We start from the raw sequence: 24484 nt of genomic DNA, 5'->3' as shown, positions 1-24484 counted from the left end.
GCACTGCTCTCTCCGCAAAGCGGTTTATACTCCATTGCAGCAGGACTTTGCTGGCTTTATTAAAGCAGCAGTCATTTGCTTCCCTTTTGTGATAGTTGCAAGGCAAACATTGGAATTTGTTCACGATGGTTCACGGTAGGGCTGCACGATATGAGGACAATATCCAATTCCGATTATTTTGACTGATATTGTGATTGCAATGTGATTCCCGATATTGAATGGAATGATCATGTTTGTATCATCATTCTCATTTTCATTGACTAATATTAAATCTTAAAAAAATTAAATGATTATAGTGTGATTGCATGGATCTGTACCAAACAAATATGTTTTCTTTAGTCTGTAGGATAGGATTTGTAGGCCGGAACGTCTCTGCAGCATCACAATACTTCATTCAGAATGGTTTGACACATATTTTGCCTTTAACAAATATTGCGCCCCTCTGCGATTTGGATATTGCACTAGTCCATATTGCGATTTCGATAAAATTGTGATTAATTGTGCAGCCCTGCACTGCTGTGATGGAGACTGCGTTGGGACACCTGTTGCACCTACGCAGTGGTCTCATTGAAATGAAAGAGGAGGCTGCTTTTGTGAGGCAGTGCTAATGTTGGTCTAATCAGAGCCTGAACCTGGGTGCTTACCTCCAAATCTGACCCATTTTTTCTCAGCAGTGGTTCCAGTTGCACATGGTCACTTTTTATGTGTCTCAGAATTGATGCTGGTCTGATTTTGTTGATTTTAAAATCAATAAGGATTTTACACGTCAGGGATAGGCCCGATACTGGTTTTTCAAGGCCGATATTAGCAGTTAATGGAACTGATAACCGATATTTGGAACTGATGTGCACTTACAGTGAAAATGAAAATCTTTAAAGCTCAGTTCAGACCCAGGATTCGCCACGAGACGAGTTGAAACTTGCAACTTCTTGCAACGAGCCAGTCTGCAGCGTTCAGAAACCTGCCAGTTGACACCAATGTGACGAGAAGAGACGGTGTATCATCTCCATGATAATGACTCTTTGTACTTCTTTTTTTCTAGCTAAATATGTCATTTGTTTCGTCTAAATATGAATGTGGATAAAGTTAGTGATATTGAGATGCTTGCTACAGTTGCATTTCTAGTGAAGAATCGGCAAAAACACGTTTTATTTCTCTGATTCACTGCTTTGTTCTAACACCGCTGGGCGCTCTCTCTCTTCAGTCTCTCTCTATCTCGTTCCACTATACACGTTACCGTGCTTTTGGGTGGTCGTTGAGGCTCCGTCTAAAATTCTGCCATTTCAACCAGCTGTCTGTAACACAAAATATGGACTATGGATAATTTTATTTCTATAGTTTATAGCTGACTTTACCAGCTGACTTCTCTGTTGGCTGTTGAAAACAGGTGACGTCCCGTACGCGAAATTACGAATCCTACTATGGCCACGCCAAGACCTGCCCTTCAATAGCAGCTCGATTGGTTGGGGCTCGGCATTGACCTCGAGTGGTTAAGGTTAGGGTTAGCCGATTGGTCAGGGGATAGGACCTGTAAATGTAAGAATGGATGCCTGGCCAATAGTAGTGTGTGAATGCTGTTGATGGGCGGGTCTTGGTGTGGCCATAGTAGGATTCGTTAATTTGCGTCCCTTACGTTCTAAAACAAGCCTCTGGGACTTGAACAGTTGAGTCGCAGCGAAACCATCAGCTGGTTTGAGACGAGCTGAGATGGACTAGTTCAGATCGCTGCAACTTTTCTCTGCAACTTTCTAAAACGGTTTTGTCTTCTCGCGAATCTTTGGTCTGAACTGGGCTTAAGTTAAGATTTTGGAATGTTACAAACTCTAACACAAAACTTTGTTTAAATGCTTAAAAGCAATAATTTAATAAATTAGAAACTTTCAACATACTACACAGTAAAAGATAGTCACATAGTGTTGTGGGCGGGACATTAAGTCAGACTCAGTGGTGAGTGAAACCGAAGCAGAGGGACAGACACAGAGCTGTAGCCGAGCCAAAGTAGCACACTTTTTAATGAATTAACTTTATCGGTTATCAGGCAAATAAAACACAGATACAGATAATCTGCAAACTGCCAAAAAACCGATAATTGGCCAGGGCCAAATATCAGTCTATCCCTATTACACATTGAACAGGACTGATGTGGATATGTAAATTTAGCAACTGTATCATTTTTCAGTACCATTGTGTGACCTCCACAGATCAGAGCGGTTAAAAAAAACAGCTGCAGCTGCTGCGGTTTGGCTGCTTCTTGGGGAGGGAGAGGCAACACAAGTGGATAAAGCTGTGTGATTTACATGAAGAAAGTGGCAGCTAGAGATGATGTATTTTCCTAAGAATCAATCCCCCACTAACTGCTGTGGGCATGAGTGTGTCAAGCACTTTTTCTTTAGCTCTGCCTTTCCTCATGTATTCATCACTGTAATTAATAATCATGTAACTACGATACTTCATTTGGAGTTTAGACAGCCAGACAAAATACAATTTGCAGACATCACCTTGGGCTCTGAGAACTTGTGGTATGCACGTGTCATTATCTTTGAGATTTTATAGGCTAAATAATGAATGGACTAATTGAAAATAATGTTTGAGGTATTTATGAGTCACAGCCCTAGACACGACAGCACCTTTTAAAAAAAAAAAAAAAAAAAATCGAAAAATGCTAGCTATTGCTTGGTGCAACTATTGTTGAAACATTAAATTAGCAGGTTAACAAGGAAGTTTGATTTGATTTGCGTGGATGTTTTTCAGTCAACTTGCATGTTTCACACACAGTTAACTGGGATTCTAAGCTTTGTATTGAATGAATGAACTCCACGCCACTGTGGAGAACGCCACTTGTTGATCATATCACTCCCAATGAGAACTCTTGAGGTTAACTGTTGACACTGTTGATGTCTGAAGTAGACAAATGCATTCATCTCATGTTGCATAACCAGACAGACAACCGCAGCTGTGTTTGCTTTGGTTGAATCAGTTCGGTGTGGCAGAGTGCACGTGTGTGTGTGTGTGTGTGTGTGTGTGTGTGTGTGTGTGTGTGCGCATGTTTATTATCACCTGCCTAAACTCTTCTCAAACTGCCCTATTATCTAAAATCAAAGCTGCACCGAAACGCATGCTGTTGGCTCAAGGATGGTCGCTTTGTCTAGCAGTTGTCAAGTTATTTTCACATTTCAAAGTTTTATTGTCATATGCACAGTAAGGGAACATGTTCCCTGTACAATGAAATATCTCGTTCTGGATCAGGTAATCGGAAAATTATATGAATATCCATAATCACCAGAGAACGCTGATTTTGGGGATTCTGATATTTAATCTAGCAACTCAATCAGACCACAATTTCCACTTGGAGATAAAGGGATGTCAAGGTGCGACAGCTATGGAATTTATTTATTTTGTATTAAGTTTTCCAACAAGATATTGCATGTATTTTTGTCCAGTCTTTTTCACACTCTAACTCAAGGATGCCTCTTTACCCCCTTTGAAATAGTTTCCTTTTAAGCCCTCTTGTTCAGTATTAACCTCTACATTCTGATTTATAAATGCCAAACTAATTAGGCCTATCCTTGATCAAGTAAACAGTCAAGTAGCCCAAAGTAATAATCTATGTAAAGAGATGAATTATCTGCTGCAGGTGGGTGTCCAAAGGACAGGCAAGGCAACATTAGAGAAATTATAACTTCATTCATCCAGCGACAGATAATCATAATAGTCTTATAATGTCATCATTAGACAAAATCAGAGTTATTTCCTGTCATTCAGCCTCTTAGGAAGAAAATGAGTGGGTTGTATGGATGTCAGCACTCAAGTGTTTCTCACTGGTGTCAAGCACCCGGCAGAGATTCGTCATGGCAACAAGCGCAATTGGTTTCTGCTTTAATCGGCCTTGATGGACAGTAAAATGTCTTGTGACGATGTCTGCAGATCATTCAGTATGAGTATGATGCATTTGTACGGAAACCCCTCTACGTTTCAGAGGGAAATATTATTCACTTTGACCAACTCTCCTACTTTCGTATTATACAAAACAGACGGTGATACAGAAGTAAAATGATGGATAAACAGTCACAGGGGTTGAGTTTGATACACCAGAATATGATAAACACAGATTGAGAAGGCTAGTAAGCATAAGTCTGCTGTGAGCTTTCAGCACGTTTATGAGTGCAGAGTGGCGCTGCGGCTGTGATGAAACAGGAGGTCTGTTTACTGTAGAGGTGGAGGAGGGTGGAGAGAGTCCATCACACAGGCCACCGCCGGACACATTGCCAAGATAAACTCTGCTGGCAGGGCTACTCTGCTCTGACGGACTGAAATATGCGCTGGCTACCGACCAGAGCTGCCCAGAATCAGATAAGCCGCCTCTGTCGGGGCCGGCTATGAGAGGCAAATAAAGAGTGAGCGGAGCGGGAGAGACTGAGATGCATGGGAAGGAACAGAGGGGATTAGTTTGAGTTGGAGATTTGGTGTTGTGGCAGGACAAGGGAGATACTTTGAAATTCTGAAAAAAATGACAAATTATAAGCCCTTACAAACTATCTAAATGTCCTGCACAGAGTCAGTTTAACGTGTTGTGATGGGGCGTTAGTGGTGGACATTTTCTGCTTTCCTAAACTGAAAATGGACTTCATGGCCCCTAACAGTTAATCATCCACTCCGATGCTACCCAATATTAAGATCTTCAATTAGAAATGTGTTGTTTTTCTTCCTATTTTAAGTTGTGATAAAATCTCCTGACTTTTTGAATCTGACTGCAGAAACTGGATAAAATCTCTTGGTCAGTGATGTTTATCTGCACGCCAAACAGTCACGAGAAGCAGACATGTGAGTAGGACACGTCTGCTCCTCCTGTCGGTGCAGTGGCAGAAAAAAATGTTAAAGGACCATGTTGTCAATGTTTAACCTTATCTCTAGTGGTGTATTCTTCATCTTGCGAAATACCTGCGTACACCCTTACACTTCCTAATTCTGTCTGTATCTCATAGAAAGTCAGTTTATTCCACATGCTGCCCTCGGCGATGCAGTCATGATCCGAAACGCAGCACGAAAAGCTCACGGTAACCTTTACCACTTCGGTTACACTTTACTTGAAGGTATGTACATAAGAGTGACATGACACTGTCATGAACGTGTCATTAACATTATCAACAAGTCATAAACGTTTATGACATAACGCTTCTTTTAGTAAATGTCATTCGGTTTTTGTCATGACAAGTTATGGTTAGGGTTAGAGTTAGGGTTCATGTGTCATGACTGTGTCATGACAGTTACATGTGTTCATGACAGTGTCATGTCACTCTTCAAGTAAAGTGTTACCACCACTTCTTATAGTTTTATCTGAAAAACCACAAGACTTTAAACTATAGTGCGTAGTTTCTGTCTCCCCCCATGAGGAACTCATGCGCCTCTACATGATACAAGCCTTTCGTGATAATGTGTCAAAGACGAACACATCATGCCGTTTGAGTTTTTTTTGCACGTAAAGGGTGTATTCTTGGAGTTTTGTTTTTCCCTTAAATTTTTTTATGGATTTTTTTGTGAGACATGTTTTTCCATCTGTGGCAGCAGCATCAAGGTGCTTTTTGCCAGCATAGTTTACCCTCAGCTGCTGCAGTCGAACTCAGTCTTGCGTGTGTGTGTGTGTGTGTGTGTGTGTAATGGCTGCTTGATGTCAAACATGGAGTCAAAATAATAAAAGTAGACACAGATGAGTCAGTGGAGACAGTGTAGATGACAGTAATCTGGAGGTGAACAGACTTGTTTTGGACTGAAAGAGAGAACCTTTATTGAAGCTCCTCTGATGAAATATTATCAATAGACTTTCAGACTCCTCTATCGCTCTCTGAAATCCCCATATGTTTTTCAGTCAGACAGTGTCCTCTTTCTCTTTCTCTCTCTCTTTCTCTCTCGCTCTCTGTCTTTCATCTGTCCATCCTCCCATCCGTTGAGCCGGTGTGATAAGCAGTGTTTAGGCAGATATATTGGTCCCAGTAGAGCCACTCGATTCAGCTGCTCTACAGCAAAGGGGAGGCCATTAACTCTGCTGCTCAAGGCCACTTAAAGACGCACGCATAAATCCTCCTAAAGACGTGGGACACACACACACACACACACACACACACACACATGCACTTATTTTGAAATTTTTTATTTTGTTTATTAAAAAACACGCACGCACACACAAACACACACACACACACACACACACACACACACACTTTAGTTACCTTTCTTCAAATGTTCAGGGTAATGCTGATTGCAAGAGGCCCTTGTTTACTGAGGACTACAGTGATCAGCAGCTGGTTAGAGCGGAAAACACATTACAATTTTAACATGTGGGGACAAACATTCTGTCTGAAAATTCAAACCAATTTGTTCCTGTCAAAAAAAATCCAGGTGTTTTTCATTAAAACCAAATATGATTAGTCTTAAAGGGCATATTTTCTTACTTACCTCTACGGAGCGAAGCAGATTGGTTTTGTTTGGAACATCTGATTCTAAGAATTAAACCTTCGCCACATTGAGGGTGAAGTTTGTGGTGCTCACAGCATTGAAAGTTGCATTAAAAAAACAGCATCCGTGTCACTCTAGATAATGCAGACTCACTACAGATTCTCCGTCAGCCTATTATATTGGGGTCCAGGCAGAAACTCTAAGTAGGATAGAGGAGTATGAGAATATTTCATCCAAGGGGCTTTAATAAAGGTTTTCTCTTATAGTCCAAAGCAGGTTCTTTAAAAATGAACTCACCCTGCTTACTGAAGACTGTGTGAGCAGTGTTATGGTCAATGCAGGCAGGCCTTGTGCGTGTGTGTGTGTGTGTGTGTGTGTGCGTGTGAGTGCGTGTGAGTGCATGTGAGTGTGTGTGTGTGTGTGTGAGCTTGTGTGTTTGTGATCTGTGGAATGCAAGTGGGATTTCTGAAGCCCGGATGAGAAATGAAGGTGTGTGTGTGTGTGTGTGTGTTTGTGTTACTGTGTCACCTGGAAGGATCATTCTGGGTTGTGAATGAACTAGTCAAATTTCCAAAAAGTTTGGAAAATTAGTGAATCAACTACTATTATGTGAATGTGCTCAAGAGAATGTGTCAGTATTACATAATTAATGGACCAGAATGCAATATGTTGTGCATCTGACGTCAGTAACTTGTGAAATGTAACATCTTTGATGTGGTGTTGCTTTGGCATCATTCTGTCAGCGCTCTTCCTTTTTTCCTAACTACAAAAATATCTACATCATCAATATTGTTGTCAGCTTAAGCATAGTGAGCACACTGACCCCCTCTTTTTCTTTTGAGGTGGAAAAAGATTCTGAGAAATGTAGGAATGAGGCAGGTGGAGGGAAAGTAGGAAAGTAGTTGCACAGGAAGGTAGAATACATTGTCCACTTTGTGTTGTGTGTTGCTCTTCAGGAACTGTACTAAGTTAGGAAGGCGTGTGTGCGCGTGTGTGTGCAGGCCACAGAGGAATGTAGTGGTAGCAAGAAGAGTAGCGCTGACCTGAGCAGAATCTGTGTGATAAGAAATGTCAAAGCGCCCTGAGCCCTTATCAACCTTCCCAGCATGCTCCCTGCTGATCCCCCTGATACCAGTACACAGGCCCCACCTACTGTGTGTCCTTGTGTGTGTATGAGTAAGAGCAAGGGGAGTATTTATTTGCATACAATTTGCATCTCTCCCAATTTGTGTGCCTCAACAATTCTGCACTGTGGATGAGTGTGTTTATGTACAGTGTGCAGCGAAAGTTTGCTTATGTCTGCATGTGTGTGTTTGTATGTGTGGGTGTCAACACAGCACCCTCTTCCTCTTCTTATAAGCTTTATTATTTATTGAAATGTTGAGAAGCAGCATTTTTCTCCTTTTGTGTAGGCCATAAATCTGCTGACACCCAGTCGGAGATGCATCCAAAATGCATCAAACGGCTTCAGTTTGACAAAGAGAGGTTTTTAGACGTAATGCAGGCGTTGGAACCATGTTTCTGGATGTTTCACAAATGGATCGCTGCGAATTTTACTTCCTGTTCAGTTCCAGCTTATTGTATCAGTTCTGGCAAATATTGCACTCAAACCTTATCTTATTTAGGCTGAGCTTTGTCTTTTAAGAGTGAATCATGTCAACTGAGACGGAACTGTAACTTAAGTAATTTAAGTTATAGGAACAATGCCAGCAGTTTTGGATGTTTCATGGGAATGGGTCAACATTCAATTGTATTATAAACTCTAAGGCTGCAACTTTTCACAATGTATTTGTCTGTTGATTGTTTTCTTGCCATTTGCAGTTTCCCAGGGCCCAACATGACAAATTACATTTTTTCTTTGACCAGTAGTTTTACACTCAAAGATATTCAGTTATAAGAAGACTAAAGAAAAGGTATTAGGTTTTAGAAACTAAAATCATATATATATATATATATATATATATATATATATATATATTTATTTTTTTTTCTTCAATGAATCAATTATCAAAAATGTTGCTGATTTAATTTTCTGTCGACCAACTAATTCAAAACACTTTGTACGTGTCAATGTTTCAGTTAGATGTTGACTTTGATTAAGAACAGCAATGCTACTTTTCAGGTAAGAGATTCATGATTTGGGAGCAGTGGTCAATTTCTTAAATATGTTATGACATCTTAACCATCAATGTTTTGAGCGTCTTTGAATGCACCGCATAGGAAAGTTATTAAAATGTGACAAACATTTTTTTTCTGTAATAGAGAATGACATATCTCAAGCACATGTCATGTCTCTATACATGATTTCCTCATCATACCGAATATAACTGAAACCAGTGGCTGCCTGGAAGCAAAGAAATAAAGAAATGGATGGTATAATTTAGATAATTGTTTGCAGAAATGCATTGTATATGCAAATTTAGCCCAACCACCATCGTGTAATTTAGGGGGAAGGAGAGTTCATCTCTCTCTCTCTCTCTCTCTCTCTCTCTCTCTCTCTCTCTCTCTCTTTGTGTTTTTCTCTGAATAATGTAATAACCATGCAGGGGTATGTGGGTCAGTGGGGCTTTACTTCCCCTGGAGACCAGAGCCACACCCCAACACACACACACTCACACACGCCTTCTTAATTCACTCACTGAGCCCTGACTCGTCCGCCTGTCTGCCTCGCTGGTTAACTCGCTGCGTGACGTCATACATTTTTCATAAAGTCTGCGTTGTTCAATCAATATTTCATATCTGGTATTGACAGGCGAGTGAGAGTCCACGGTGAGTAGTTGCTGCTCCCTCGCCTCCCTTCTCCTCCCTTCACTTCTCTCCTCCCTCCCTCCATCCCTCTCTGGTCTGTAATTAAATTAGCTCTGTCTGCGGATGACAAAGGGCCAGTCATTGGGGCTCTGCTTAGACAGCTAGTAGCTGCACTTAGAGCGGATATGAAGTTATGGAGGAATGTGCTGAGCTGAGCTCAGTGCTGCTCTCAGGGTAAAGAGGTGGGAGAGAGGAGGATGCGTGAATCCAGATCAGGCTCAGGCTCTGGATGAGCTGAGACCAGACAGGGAATAAAACACCTCCTGCATTTAAAATGTGTCTGTCAAACTCTGAGCTTCACTGCAGCAGTCAGCTGTCATACAGGAGTGATGACTCGGTAAAATCGGTAAAACTTCATCGCTGTGTTGGATCGACATCACATCTGATCATGATCCTGACTGACATCTGAGTTTACTTACTTTTAGTACACTGTATTTGTTGTGCCGCGACTAATGATTGTTTCTAAGAGTCTGTCAATTTATGAAAAATACCATTGCAAGTTTACATATCACAATTGCTTGTTTCGTCCAAGCAACAGTCCAGAAAAAAAATCAGTGTATAATCACAGACGACGATGAAAACGGGCAAATATTCACATTTCAGAAAACCAGATTCAGCCAAATTGCTTAAACTTAATATTGTAATATACCTCCTTAAAAACAACTGCTTACTCTCCTCTACCTTCAGCCTCACCTTGTGTTTGTTTGTTTGTTTGTTTGTTCCCGCTGATAGACTTGTTGTCTGGCCTTGTTTGTTTGCAGTGCTTCCTACCTGCTCGCCGCTGGACTTCCACTGCGACAACGGCAAATGTATCCGTCGCTCCTGGGTGTGTGACGGAGACAACGACTGCGAGGACGACTCTGACGAACAGGACTGTCGTAAGTACACTTCCTCTCTCTTGTCAACACACACACATAGACAGACAGTGCCGGTCACATTGATACACACACACACACACACACACACACACACACACACACACACACACACACACACACACACACACACACGCGCACACACAACCTTTCGACATAATCTGACAGGCTCAGGGGGATGAGTTATTAAAATGGACAGATGTTTGAGGCAGCCATGTGCAATGAAGTGTTTGTTTTGAGTCTAAAGGAATTGTGGTTGTCACAGTCATAAACACACACACACACACACACACACACACACACACACACACAAACAAACACTGGCGAGAGAGCAGCACTCCCACGGTCACACAAGACTCTGACATTTGCCCTTAGTTTATTCCGTTCCAATGATTTATGGAGGTGTGTGCGTGTGTGTGTTGAACCCAAAATACCCCTCAGCTGCTAGCCAGGCAGAATGTGGCCTGCAGTGGGTGAAGTAAGGAGACTGTCTGCTTCTGCAGTTGTATATGCATTGCTGCCTGGTGGCTAGGTGTGCTACTATATTTCTGTCTTTGTGAGGACCATTTTAAGTTTTACAGTGATTACAGTTTTGGAAAGGGATAGCCTTATGTCTGTTAACTCACCTTTTCAAATAGCTGTTTAGGGAGTTAATGCTGCATTCATGTTGGCAGAAAGGGAAGAATGAAAAGTTGAACCTGAATTTTTTTTTTGCTGTAGCGTAGATCGTCTTAAACTTTTACTGTATAGTTCCTTCTTAAATTAGCTGAATTGGTTTGATTTGTCACTTCTGGAGCAATGAGGGCTTTGCAGCCATTTCTATTTGAACGCTTCTGTAGTTCTTTTCACAAAGTGGAAGATATTGTAGTTGTCAGAAATTTACAATATCCTTGACTCGGAATTACAACTAGGAGGCTGACTGGAAAGTTGACATATGACATACTGTAGGTGTTGAGTTTGAAAAAAAACGCGTGCATTAACCAGACAGGGATGGTCTTAAAAATATTCAACTAAACTAAACATAATAGGAAATGTAGGATCCACTCAGTATCAAAAACTAAGAAGTACTGAATGTCAGCTTCTAAGGTCTGTTCAAATTTGTTATTTATTCTTTGAGTCACCTAACTTTATAGAAGTACAATGCTAAATGGCAAAGAATCCCTTTAAGGTTGGAATAAGGTTTAGGTTAAGATTAGGTTGGGCAGACACTTAACTATCGGTAAGCAGGGTACATGGTTGCTTACGGGCCCAGACCAATCAGGGGCCCGCGTGACTGGAAGATATTGATTGACAGCCGGGGCCCCCTATCACATTTTCATTACTCGTGACAATCCCAGCAGTCCCACGTGCAGCCACTGACCAAGCGGGAGTGAGAACGGGTCAAATTAATTTCCTTGTTTCTGATATGAAAACAAGACCGTTCTCTTAATACATCCATGGACGAGACACGTGTGTGACTCGAACATCTCACATTTACCAACAAAACGTACACCAACCTGTATACATTTTAACATCAATGTACGCTGTAATGATTTTTCACTCTAAAGTCGCCAGAAGCTGCTGCTGTTTCAATCCTGTCGGCTGTCTGAAGTGGGCGGGGCTGTTGCTCCGTTCCCCCCGCGACTGACGCACACACACACAAACACACACTCACAAACACACACTCACACACAGTGGATGCAGGAAAAACCGCAGATGAGACTTTCAGGATGACCTAAATTGAGGACAGCTCCGCTCATTATTGTAAGTGCAATGATAAGTTAAAGTCCTTTATCAAACCGTATGAATGTGTGTCCCAGGCCAGGTTAGGAAATTAACTAACAATGTAAAGATCAACAAGCCACTGACAGATATGTTCAAATTTGATTCATTCAATAAATTATTATTTTTTGTCTTAAATCCACCAGCCGTTTTCATATTATACCAACATTTGCAGCATCCTGAGCCTTTTTGGTAAGGTTACTAGGAAATCTCAGCCCAGAGTAATTAATTAATAGTAATATTTATTATTCTCCCCCCAAACAAGTTTCCTTTTATTTTTAAAGAACTATACAAAAAAAATTGTAACTTTTTTTTTTTTTCTTTCACTGTCTTCCACAACTTCATTGCAACAAACATACAAAAGACGTCGCAACTTTTATCGCAATTTTTTACAAAAGCTCCCGCGAAATCAGGCATTTTGGGCCGCAACAATCTCAAAAAAAGGCTGCGAAATCCTGGAAGGACTGGCCTTGTGTGTTTTTTCATGTGTTATGGTGCACATTCACCAGGGTTTTTTTGTTGTTGTGGTGTGCATAGGCTACTCCTGATGTCATCTCATCTCTTATATGCTGTGTCTCTATGATCCTATCCTGTCCTATTCATGGTAGCCTACTCGTGGACATTGCGCTGTCATCACATGCTGTAGTAGGGGGGCCCGCCTTGATAATCCTGCATAAGGGTGTTGGCTCGTTACGCCGTTGGGGTTGGGAGGTAACAGTAGGGTGTGTGTGTGTGTGTGTGTGTGTGTGTGTGTGTGTGTGTGTGTGCATGCCTAATGTATATTTGGGTGGCAGCTCAGCCTCAACCTTAGCGTGATAAAATGAATGCATGCCGAGACGAATTTGGTCATTTTATTTTTTAAATACGTAGTCATGAACTTAATTGTTGTACAAGTGGACATTTTGGACATTTGGACCTGTTGGTGAGCACTAGATGGAAATTCAGATGTGCCACACGTCACGTGCTGTAGTAGGGGGACCCGCCTTGATAATCCTGCATAAGGGCCCAGTGTTGGCTCGTTACGCCACTGAGGTTGGGGTTGGGAGGTAACAGTAGTGTGTGTGTGTGTGTGTGTGTGTGTGTGTGTGTGTGTGTGTGTGTGTTAGTCTCGGTGGAGTTAGTGGTCAGATTCTGTGAACACATCGTCCTCTTTTAGACTCTGTATTTACCCATAATGACTCAGAAGGCTCCATGTGTGCCATCTGATCCGTGTGGATGTACACCGCACACCAATCGTTCATCACACTGTCAGTGTCAATTTGGTGATTCAGTTTAATCACACCTAACACTCAGTGCAGAGACAGAAATAGTTTCAGGGAGTGACGTGTTCCTGATGGAGACAACACATGGCATAAAGAGTCTGCCGTGTCCTTTTAAGTGACTAACTTTTATTGAAAGATCAATACAGGCTCTTTTCCCCCCTCTACATCTTCCGCTAGCTATAACAAACTTCAGTGTAAAGGATTGTCAACCACCAAGTTGTTTCACTCATTGTCACATTTTAACATCAATAATTCTCTCTGTGTTGATGTTGTTGTTGTTAGGAATCGTTGATTTATCAACCATTTGCCCTTTATCTAGCTCACGAAAGCTTAGCTCATTTGTTTAAAATTATTTTTGAGTTTATTATGCTGATCACAAGTACAGAAGAGAAAGCTAGTGTGGGAACAACTGAATTTTGGTCAAACACTGAAAGGAATAGTTTGACATTTTGGGAAACGTGCTTATTCGCAATCACTTCAGAGCTGTTCCTTGAGTTGTCTGTACGATAAAGTATTAATCTACAGACAGTGAATGCTTAACTTAGCTTAGCATACTGTAACAAAAGCAGGGGAACTCCCTGGAGTCTTGACGTCACAGTGAGGTTGGCAAGGCAATCAGCGGAAATGATTTCTTTATTCCAGTCAAAGAATGATGTCAAATGGCTATACAGTTAGATTTGGTGGAAAAGCCTCGGCTCTTTGATGGCTCTCTCAATGAATCACAACAGCAAAGGTGATTCTGCTTGGAGCTAAGCCCCCTTCACAAACACATACTTTAACATTAGATCTTAGTAAAAAAAAAACGTAACACATAAGCACATAACCCAAGAACTCGGTGGAGGAAGCTTTTAGGCAGAAGAAGAAAGCTTTGTGTGTTTGGTTAGCTCAGGAGACTCCTGAACCAGCAGGTGGATATCTGCAGGCCAGATGGGCCACATTGTCTAGGAACATACTGTAGGTGCAAAAACTCATGTAACCATGGTTGTGTTTGCATTCTAAAGGTGTGTTCAGACAGAAAGCCAAGCAAATCTTCTCCACACGTTATTGGCTGGACCATTTGTGCTGTCTGTGTTTATTCGGCCCAAACAGCCAATGTACCAATCTTACAGACTGGGTACAGATGTTAGCTGATGTTATAAGCTGGCAATGACCGTGTGTGTGTGTGTGTGTGTGTGTGTGTGTGTGTGTGTGTGTGTGTGTGTGTGTGTGTGTGATAAAATGAATGCATGCCGAGACGAATTTGGTCATTTTATTTTTTAAATACGTAGTCATGAACTTAATTGTTGTACAAGTGGACATTTTGGACATTTTGACCTGTTGGTGAGCACTAGATGGAAATTCAGATGTGCCACAGTGCTACGTGTAGAGCAGTAGTGGTAGTGTGCACATCTCCACCAGTGAGGTGCAGGGCAAAAAGGGGCTGGATACTACTGAAAAGAATGACATGCCCGCACTCTGCTGATACTCCCATACGTTTCGACTTGAAACGTTGCAGCACAATAAACGTATGGGAGCATCAGCAGAGTGCGGGCATCTCATTCTTTTCAGTTGCCACAGTGCTAGTGTGCCTGAAAATTTGAAGATGACTACTTAGAATTATTTAGATTGTTCAGTATTTATAGTGGCATCTGTATTAAAGGGAAGGGGGCAACTTCCATTTACCGTGAATAAAAAAAAATAGTGATGCCGTGATTACAGTAGGGCTGAACGATTTTTGAAAATAATCTAATTGCGATTTTTTTCCCAAATATTGCGATTGCGATTCGATATCCGATTATTTTTTTAAGCTCTTTGTCTTCTGTATTATTCAACAAAGAATAATATAATAATTTATAGTATGAACACACAATTACACACTAGACAGTTAAATAAGTAAAAATATAGTATAGTATATATCTATATACACACACACACACACACACCAGTGTATTTTTTTTACAGTGCACAGAGAGGAGCTGCCTCCAGCCCCTCCCCCTCGTGAAGTTGCGTGCTGCCGTGTGCACTTGTTCAGAGAGGCTATCGTTACGTTAGCTAGTTGCTGGTGTTCTTGCCATGGGATTAATTGTACTAATAAAACTGTTGAAACGCCGCGGCCACGCTGCTGTGAAAGCTCCCCAAACGTCATTTATCAGTCTGGTTGTTACCCCTCTCAGTGGCAGCTCCTCCACTCATATCTTTATAACGGAGCTAACCGCTAATCAGAGCTAATCGTTGCTAACCGAGCCTTGAGTTCTGTGTGCCTGTATCCATTAACTGCATGTATAGATTCAAGCCCGAATAAAACCCTTCATTTTATTAAAATGGCTGTAAAAGTTTTAAACTACAACTCAGAGTTGTTTGAATGACAGAAATCAGCTCAAGGTACGGCGTAGCGTTAGCATGCTAGTTGATGCTTTCTCTGCGGAGTGCAGACTGATTTGCTCTCGCGAGTCATGTGACCAAATCGCAGCCTTTCCGATTAGGAAATCGCGTTTTAATATATCGCGATATTATCGCAAATGCAATTAATCGTTCAGCCCTAGATTACAGGCAGCTTCATGCTTTAACAGCTATTAAAGAACCAGTGTGTAGGATTAAGTGGAATCTAGCAGTGAGGATGCAAATTGCAGCCCCCTGAATACCCCCTTCCCACACCCCTCTCTTTCCAAGCGTTAGTAGAACCATGGACTGTATAAAATATAGACATAGTCTCCGTGATGTTACCCATAGGTTTGTGAAGAGCTGTAATGAAGCTCAAAGTGAGCGAGATCCCTTGAGCCAGCCTCGAGTGGCCAGTTGATGAACTGCAGTTTTTGGCACTTCAGCATTGGCTCCATTTTTCAGCACTGGAGGTTGCCGCTTGAGTAGAACCTGCGGTGGCCTTCAGGTAACGTAAAAACGTGAAAGGCCCTCTCTAGAGCCAGTGTTTGGTTTGACCGTTCTGGGCTACTGTCGAAACATGGCGGTGCAACATGGCAGGCTCCATGGAAGAGAACCCACTCCCTATGTAGATATGAAGTAGGGTTGCACGATATTGACAACATGTGATATTGCGATATCGCTTATGAATATTGCGATATTGATATTGATTTCGATATATATTTTTGTTTTTTTAAAGATTATTTTTATGGGCATTTTGGGCCTTTATTTTTGACAGGACAGCTGAAGACATGAAAGGGGAGAGAGGGGGGGAATGACATGCAGCAAAGGGCCGCAGGTCGGAGTTTAACCCGGACCCGCTGCGTCGAGGAGTAAACCTCTACATATGGGCGGCCGCTCTACCAACTGAGCTATCCGGGCGCCCAATTTCGATATTTTTAAACACATGTAAAATTACATAAGTTATGGGAAAACGCATCAAAATCGATTCATAACAAATTAAACAAGTTTTCTTACAACACAAGGTTTATTTCAACTGACAGTCATATTGGACTGGTCCAACATGAATAAATAAATAAGGACCATATCTACAGAACAGGGCATGTTTTACTGGTGGTACAGTATAAAATATATAAATAAAGAGAACAGGACACAACTTCTCTCTCGCTTCTCTGATTCATTCCGTTTTGTTGTCTCTATCTATTTCTTCACTTACACTGTCACTCTGCTAATATATGCACACACGTGGTACGCTCCATAGGGTTTGTCACGTAGTGGCCCCGTGCGCTGACGTGCACTAGCATGTGCAAGTGGCACGGTAACTGGCCAAGGAAACATGATCATTACAGCGTTTCAAGCGGGTTCTAAATCAAACACAACTAAGCCACACAGCCAACGGACGGGACGCAGCGCTCCACAAAATAAACAAAATATTGTATACTTATCGCAACACTTTCGATATAATATTGCGCAACGATATTGAGTCGATATATCATGCACCCCTAATGTGAAGGGCTCATTCTAAGCTAACAAAAACAACGATTCGTAATCTCAGGTGATTATACACTCATGAAAACACACATTTTAATATTAAATTACATTTCTGCAAATAGATCCCCCTAAATCCTACACACTGGTCCTTTAAATCAAATCTCTAACTTTATATACACCCCAATCTTGACAGTGGTTGTTTTCCATAGTAATTCTTGTACTATGCCTCATATAGTTTGTGTATACAGCAGGTACAGGTTAGCTCTCTCTTCTGGATGATTTTTTCATATCTGTCTGTCATCTCTTCTCCCCCTCTTCTGTTGACCCACATACTGTATCAGCAGCCAGACACTGAATCACTTCCTGATGGAGGGATCTGTCTGCTGCGAGCCAGCTATGAATTTTTCATCTTCATGCCCAGTAAATTTCCCTCCCTCCCCCCTTTCCCCAAACTACTTATTATTTCATGCTTCTTTCTTTCTCTTCACTTTTTCACCGTGGTCCGTCTCTTACCTCCCCAATATGTTTTTGTTTCTCCCCATGATGCAGTGGTTTTATTTCATTATTTAGAGACGGGGAGACAATCCGCTACGCTCGGCTGGAGCTGAAGTACTTGTCAGGATTTTTAGAAAAACACGGAGGCTGAGGTGTGTCTCTGTGTGGATGTGTGGGTGTGTGAACATGAGATTCTGAAATCTTGAAGTCTAAAAGACATTTCACGGAGAGAGAAAAAAAACATGACACCGTTTCACCACACATACATGCAGAGAGCCTGGTAATGACTCCCAGCACCCTTTGCCCTTTGATGTTTGGCTGCTGTGTGAATGATGAGCGTCTTCAGGGCTTGTTGACCTCCGACCTCCCTCTGTTTACCTCGCTGATGGGAGGGGAGAGAGAGGGAGAAAATCAATTATTTTCTTACAAGTTGAATAATGGATTGAATGAGTGTATTTGTCGATAGTGCGCGTAAAATTAAATTTTCATTTGGACCCACCTTTGACCGTTAAATCTTCCTTCTTTATTTTTTTTTCTGGCTGAGGAGAGGTTGATGTGGGTGAGGTCAGCTGAGGTTTAGCTGCCGAAAGTAGAGCAATAAATCGTCCAGGCTTATATATTGGACAACGTTTGTTAAACAGTTGATATATCGGCCCACATTTCATTATTGGATTTTTTTTTTAATTTTTTTTTTTTAACGCTTAAACGTATATCATATATATATATATTAAATAATCTCAAAATTGTATGAATGTTAGCTTAAAAACATTCTTTTTGAGTTAGATTTACTGTTTCCTACCTTGTTTTCATTTCACCTTATTTATTTTGTAATGCAACCGTTATTCTTTTAAAGAGAAACTATGCCCATTTTCAAAATCCATACATGTTATTCCTATGGTCGTATTCAAGAATATTATTAAACATGAACTCTCCCAAATCCAAAAACTAGAGTGCCAAAACTCAAATTTGTGACGTCGTCAACTATAAAGACTGAACTGCTCCATAGACAATGAATTAGGAAAGATGTTTTTAAGCTCATGGGTATAAAAAAGAAGAAAAAAAATCTCTTTCTCATTCTTCGGCTATGGATCATCTCCAGACTTTATGCTTGATGACATCACAAGTTTGAGACTTACTTCTCTGGTTTCTGGCTTTGAGCGAGAGTAGCTCATGTTCACATATAGTGAGTGAACTTTCCTAGGCCATGGAAATAACATATTGGATTTTTTTTTTGTAGGTGGTGTTCCCCTTTGTGTACATTGTCTTTCATATAATGATTAAATCAGAGTCAAATCATCTCTTATGCTAGGTAGTCTCGCTTGGTCAGACCCTCCTCCAAAGCACGCTGGAGGAGAGTCTGGCTACTCCACATAGCATTCAGGGATGGGAAGAAAACGTGCTCTGGTTTAATGGCATTTCTTTAAACCAATCACAATCGTCTTGGGCGGTGCTAAGCACCAGAGAAAAGCCGCGGTGCCGCTGCAAAATAGGCTCAGAAGGAACTTTTAAAATGCCAACACAAAGGAAACCCAAGGGGACAGATATCCAGCCTAAATGAGTAAGAACCGGCTGATTTTCCGGCGGCAACGGAGCAATCAATGTCAAGGATATAGACTATATGCTAGGCTTAATGGACATGCAGAAATATCCGCTATTCACAGAGGTCTACAATACATGTACACACACACACACACACACACACATAAGGCTCTAGGGCCTCCTGTCTCTCAGAAGTGGAGCGCGTCTCCAGCAGCCTTGACTCGTGCTGTGATGCAACACAACTGAGAAAAGATAAAAAATCTCACTGAAATAAAGAAAAGCTTCATCTTCTTCTTCGCCTGCCCCTCTATTCTGTGGGCATCCTTCTGTTTCTGTCTCTCCTTATCTCTCTCTGTTTGTCTCAGCTGTCTAACACACACACATGACAGCGTTAAATTATAGATTACCTCCTGCCAGGGGCCATCCATCATTGGTTCTCCTCGACGGTCCTGTTTACTCGGCCCCAGGCGAGCGTGGCTGGGTTTTGCCATCGATTTGCGGTGGTAACAGTAGAAGGCGGTGTTTTGAAAAAATACATTCAGTCTTTTATCAATGGAGGTGTGATTAAAGAGGCAAGGTGAAAGAGTTGTTTGGATAAGTGAAAGGCTTTGCAACTGAAACACTGTCAATGTCACAGTGCTGAAAGTTCACTGAAGGGAGTGACTTCTGTCTAACTGCATCGTCACGGCTGTTGGTATGAGTGACAAATGTGTCTTTTATCTTCAGTCTCAAGGTTAACTGTCTATTAAAACAACATTTGCTAACGCACAGCAGTCAGTATATGTAATTAAGACATAAAACAGCTTTGATAGGATATATACCAATCCTGAATTCAAACTGGCTTAAAATGTAAAGGAACTGGGGATTTGTTAAGAGATCAGCTTTTTTTTATGCAGCTTATAGATTCCTGAAAATGTCTTTTGAGCAGAAAAGTTTAGACACAAACGTAAATACACATTTACTGCATATTGTTAAAATATGGTGGACTAACACAGCCAAGAAGAATGGTCTTTGCATCTGTCTTTTAGCAAATTTTATTGTCAGCAGTCTTATTCGTGGTCATAATGCCAAAGAATCAACTAATGGTGGGACATCCACCTCAACTTAAAACAGACTACATTTAACTTTTGGAAGGCAAAATAGAGAATATTTACATTCCCGCTAGTTAAAGACATTACAGATTTTTTTTGGACTAGATCTCCCAAACGTGTTCTTAAAGATGTGTTACAGCATATACTGTACTAAAGCAAGATATGTTAAGATGAAGTAGTTCGTACGAGGGCAAAGGTTTTCATAGCTAAACAATCACAATTGAAGACGGGGTGAAAAGTCGTCCGTCGTAGAGAGGGGGGAGACATGATCATTGTTTAAATATGGGGATAAAGGTGCACATTTTTTAACCCTTGTGTTGTCTTCAGGTCAAATGTGACCCGTTGTCTAAATGTCTATATCAGAAATATGGGTTTCTTTTTAACTACCTAATTTTGATTACCCAAAAATAACATGGATGATTCCATACAACGCGCTTCGCAAGTACAACAAAAATCTCTACTTTCATTGAATTTTGTGTTTTATTCAATTTTTTTGCATTTGAAAAGAAACAGTAATCTCGAGTGAATGTTGACATATACCATTCTGTAATTATCCTACCTTTAATATTAGTCTAAAAAAAAAATCATAATTTCTGCTTTTTAACTCAAGAATTAGGTATAATTTCCTATAAATGAGGTTTATTGACCATGAATTCCAAAAATAAGTGTAAATCTAGTAATATGTTGATGTTAGTGGTGTTTATACATGGTAGTGAAAAGAAGCGTTAAACGTCAAAAAAGTGTCAAAAACATTGAAAAAAGCGCCAAAAGAGACAAAAATGTTAGAAAAAGTAATTTTCAGTTTTGAGGACGATGCATGGTCGAATGGAAGATAACATTTTTTTCAGGGTTAATAACATTTTGTCAGGGTTAATAATCTTTCCAGGAAGGCTTTCTTGGAGCGTGAGAGAGAAGTTCAAACCCTGCCTACTTTCTCATCTCCACACATCCGGCTAATCGTAGTGCAAAGTGCATGTGAATGTCTGATTGTCTGTTTCGGAAAATGACAGAAATTATCGGATGCAACTCCACCAATTCCGGCGTCTTAAAGGTTATGGGTGGAGGCTGTTCGACAGTCCAACGTGCACTACAGTTAAAGCCTTCTGACACCTTTTACAGTTGAACTATACATTTCTTCTGACCTGATTGGATTTAAATAGATGCAGTGTATGTATTTAGCCCTGTTTTTGGTTAAACTGTATGGAACACACTGAGCATACAGGTGGACGATGGAGATGAGGATTATGCTAAATTGTGGTTTAAAATATTTCTATGGCTGTTTTTTTTTTCCATGTAAGATTGTCACTTTTGGCATCAGTTACTTCCAGTGGTAGAATGTAACAAAGTACATTTACTCAAGTACTGTACTTAAGTACAAATTTGAGGTACTTGTACTTTACTTGAGTCTTTTCTTTTCATGCCACTTTCCACTTCTACTCCGCTACATTTCAGAGGGAAATATTGTACTTTTTACTCCACTACATTAACCTGACAGCTTTAGTTACTAGTTACTTCACAACTTATTTTTGCCACACAAATCACATGTAGTTAATAAAATATGATGTTTTATTATAAATTTAACTACCCAAAGTTACTTAGAAATTTCCATTCCACTCCATTATAGACAGAATACCAGCTGAGATCAGTTGCATTGTTTTTTTAACTAGGGCAGCAGTTTTCAGATCCCATTATGTGCTTACACAATTGCAAAAGAGTTCTCCAATGTTTTCTCAGTTAGCCTTTTAAAATGATATCCGATTAGTAAACAGAATGTGCCTTTAGAACATTGGATGAATGGTTGCTGATAATGGGCAATGTAGATATTGCATTAAAGATCAGCCACTTCTTTCTACAACAGTCGAGAACCCTTTTGCAATTATGTAAGCACATAATGTAATCTGAAAACTGCTGCCCTGATTAAAAAAAAACAATGCATCTGATTTCAGCTGGTATTCTGTCTGTAATGGAGTAGAATGGAAACTTCTAAGTGACCCCAAACTTTTGACCGGTAGTGTATATATTAGGGGTGCACGATTCAGAAAATGTCACGAGTCAATATCGATTTTTAGGCTCAAGATTTGATTCAAAATCAATTTTAGATTCAAAAACGATTCTCGATTAAAAAAAAAAAAAAAATCTTTTTAATACTTAAAGTACATTTTCCTGTTGATACTTACATACTTTTACTTAAGTAACATTTTCAATGCAGGAATTTTACTTGTAACAGAGTATTTTCACAGTGTGGTATTAGTACTTATACTTAAGTTAAGGATCTTCCACCATTGGTTATGTCAAGCTGACCACAGCCTTTGTGAACCCTGAGGGTATGAATCACCATTTTAGTTTTTTACAGCCAGTCGTTAAGGTAGTTTGGTTTCATGCGTTTTTGTAAAGCATTTGTTACACGTCCTGAGAAGGTTTAAAAAAACCTCTGATCAGTCAATGACCGTGAAGAGAGCCACGCACACATTCAGTGTGACTTTTCTTTAGACCTCCTCACTGAGTTGCAGTAGCTGTCAATCAGGCGTCTTATGTGCTGAGATCGAACCACAGGATATTTGAACTGTAGACCTGCAGCCTCGGGAGAGTTCAGCCTGTTTACAGAGATAAAAATCTCTCTGAGCCTCATAAAAGACCACAGTTTCCCAAGTGTCAGTGCAGCTGTAGATACTGTATAATGTCAGCAGTGCTCAGGGACGGCTGCCCCTTATCACATTATTGTACACTATCTGCTGTTCACTGTTGTTTTATCCTCATTACCTGTCCTCTGAAACCTCTCTTTCTTTTTCTCTCTGCAGCTCCCAGAGAGTGCGAAGAGGACGAGTTTCACTGCCAAAATGGCTACTGTATTCGCAGCCTCTGGCACTGTGACGGCGACAACGATTGCGGGGACAACAGTGATGAACAGTGCGGTAGGTAAACGCATCTACACACACGCATGAACACCATCATGCAAGCACATATTCATTCACACAAGTTTTTTTGGTTTGTTTTTTCCATACCAGACATGCGTAAATGTTCAGACAAGGAGTTCCGCTGCACAGATGGCAGTTGTATCGCTGAGCACTGGTACTGTGATGGAGACACGGACTGTAAGGACGGATCAGACGAGGAAAACTGCCGTAAGTTACACTGTGTGTGTGTGTGTGTGTGTGTTTGTGTGTGTTTGTGTGTGTGTGGCTTAATGCTTCTCAAGTGAAAGGAACTACACACTGTACATGGTTGTTGGTGTTGTGAAACACGTTTGGGCCTTCACCCGCACAGAGTCTGCGTTTTCTATCACATAGTTATTTTTAACATGCCCTCCAGAGTGGATACTTTCTCTAGGGAGCGTCGAAATAAGAGTGTCATTTTATAATTGGGCCAATTCAGATAAATAATTGGCTACAGGGAAAAACAAATCAAAAGATGTTTTTCATGAGAAGCTTTTCATCCCATTCATCAGTGTGTTTACATACAACTGTTGTTGGCTTGGGAATGAGAAGCCCGATTTCCCGAATCTATGTAAAAGAATAATTTAGCTGATTTCTTTTTTTAACTGGATTTTTATAAGAGAGCGAATGTATCCAAACAGGGAGCTTATCTCTGTGGCAGCAGTAGCAGGATGAGAAGAAAAGCTGTTGCTCATAGCAGCGGTTCTTCCTCGCATCCACAATAATCCAATATCAGACTAAAATTTGAAACCTGAAATAAAGGATTCTATATATGAATAGGTTTCCTATATGAACAGTATGTTATTTGTAAAAATTAAACATCACAAGAGAGTCTGTTGTCTCTAAGCGACGTCAGTCCAGACGCTCCGATCAAAAACTCTTCATGCTGCAGCGTCATGATTTACAACTATGGCTGCAAGAAGGGGACACATGTGGTTACTGATCAGCTACATGGAAAGTAAGATTTTACAGGAACTGATTAACTGCTGAGCATGTTAACATATTCACTGTCTCAATAGAGAGCTGAGCCTCGCTTTCATTTCATGTATAGTTTCTGACAGACTCAGCAGTGAAGCCTGGATGCTTCAAAGAGCCTCGGACAGCCAGCTGCTGCACCATCTTCTCCAGCATCTGTTTAACGTGTGTGTGTGTGTGTGTGTGTGTGTGTGTGTGTGTGTGTGTGTGTGTGTGTGTGTCTGTGTGTGTGTGTGTGTCTGTCTGTGCAGCCTCAGATGTAATGGCAGCCACCTGCAGCGTGGAGGAGTTCCAGTGTGCATACGGCCGCTGTATCCTGGACATCTACCACTGTGACGGAGACGACGACTGTGGAGACTGGTCGGACGAGTCGGACTGCTGTAAGCTCTCTCCATCACTCACCATCACTCACACACACAAACACACCTCCCAACATTATGAAGACC

General features: G+C 40.9%; 1 protein-coding gene across 3 annotated transcripts in view; it reads left to right on the top strand.

Annotated features, from left to right (window-relative positions):
* lrp4 (low density lipoprotein receptor-related protein 4) overlaps positions 1-24484 on the top strand; it is a 140584-nt gene that overhangs the window by 68402 nt on the left and 47698 nt on the right. For all 3 annotated transcript variants that reach the window (XM_031323572.2, XM_031323571.2, XM_031323573.2), the window contains exons 3-6: positions 10020-10136; positions 22929-23042; positions 23136-23252; positions 24290-24418. In XM_031323572.2, coding sequence (XP_031179432.1) covers positions 10020-10136; positions 22929-23042; positions 23136-23252; positions 24290-24418 — 477 coding nt within the window. The remainder of the gene's footprint in view (positions 1-10019; positions 10137-22928; positions 23043-23135; positions 23253-24289; positions 24419-24484) is intronic.

The sequence above is a fragment of the Sander lucioperca genome, chromosome 3 (assembly GCF_008315115.2).
Source record: "Sander lucioperca isolate FBNREF2018 chromosome 3, SLUC_FBN_1.2, whole genome shotgun sequence".
Classification (NCBI taxonomy): Eukaryota; Metazoa; Chordata; class Actinopteri; order Perciformes; family Percidae; genus Sander; species Sander lucioperca.
Note: the sequence above shows the minus strand (reverse complement) of the source record. Positions and strands in the feature narration are given on the sequence as shown.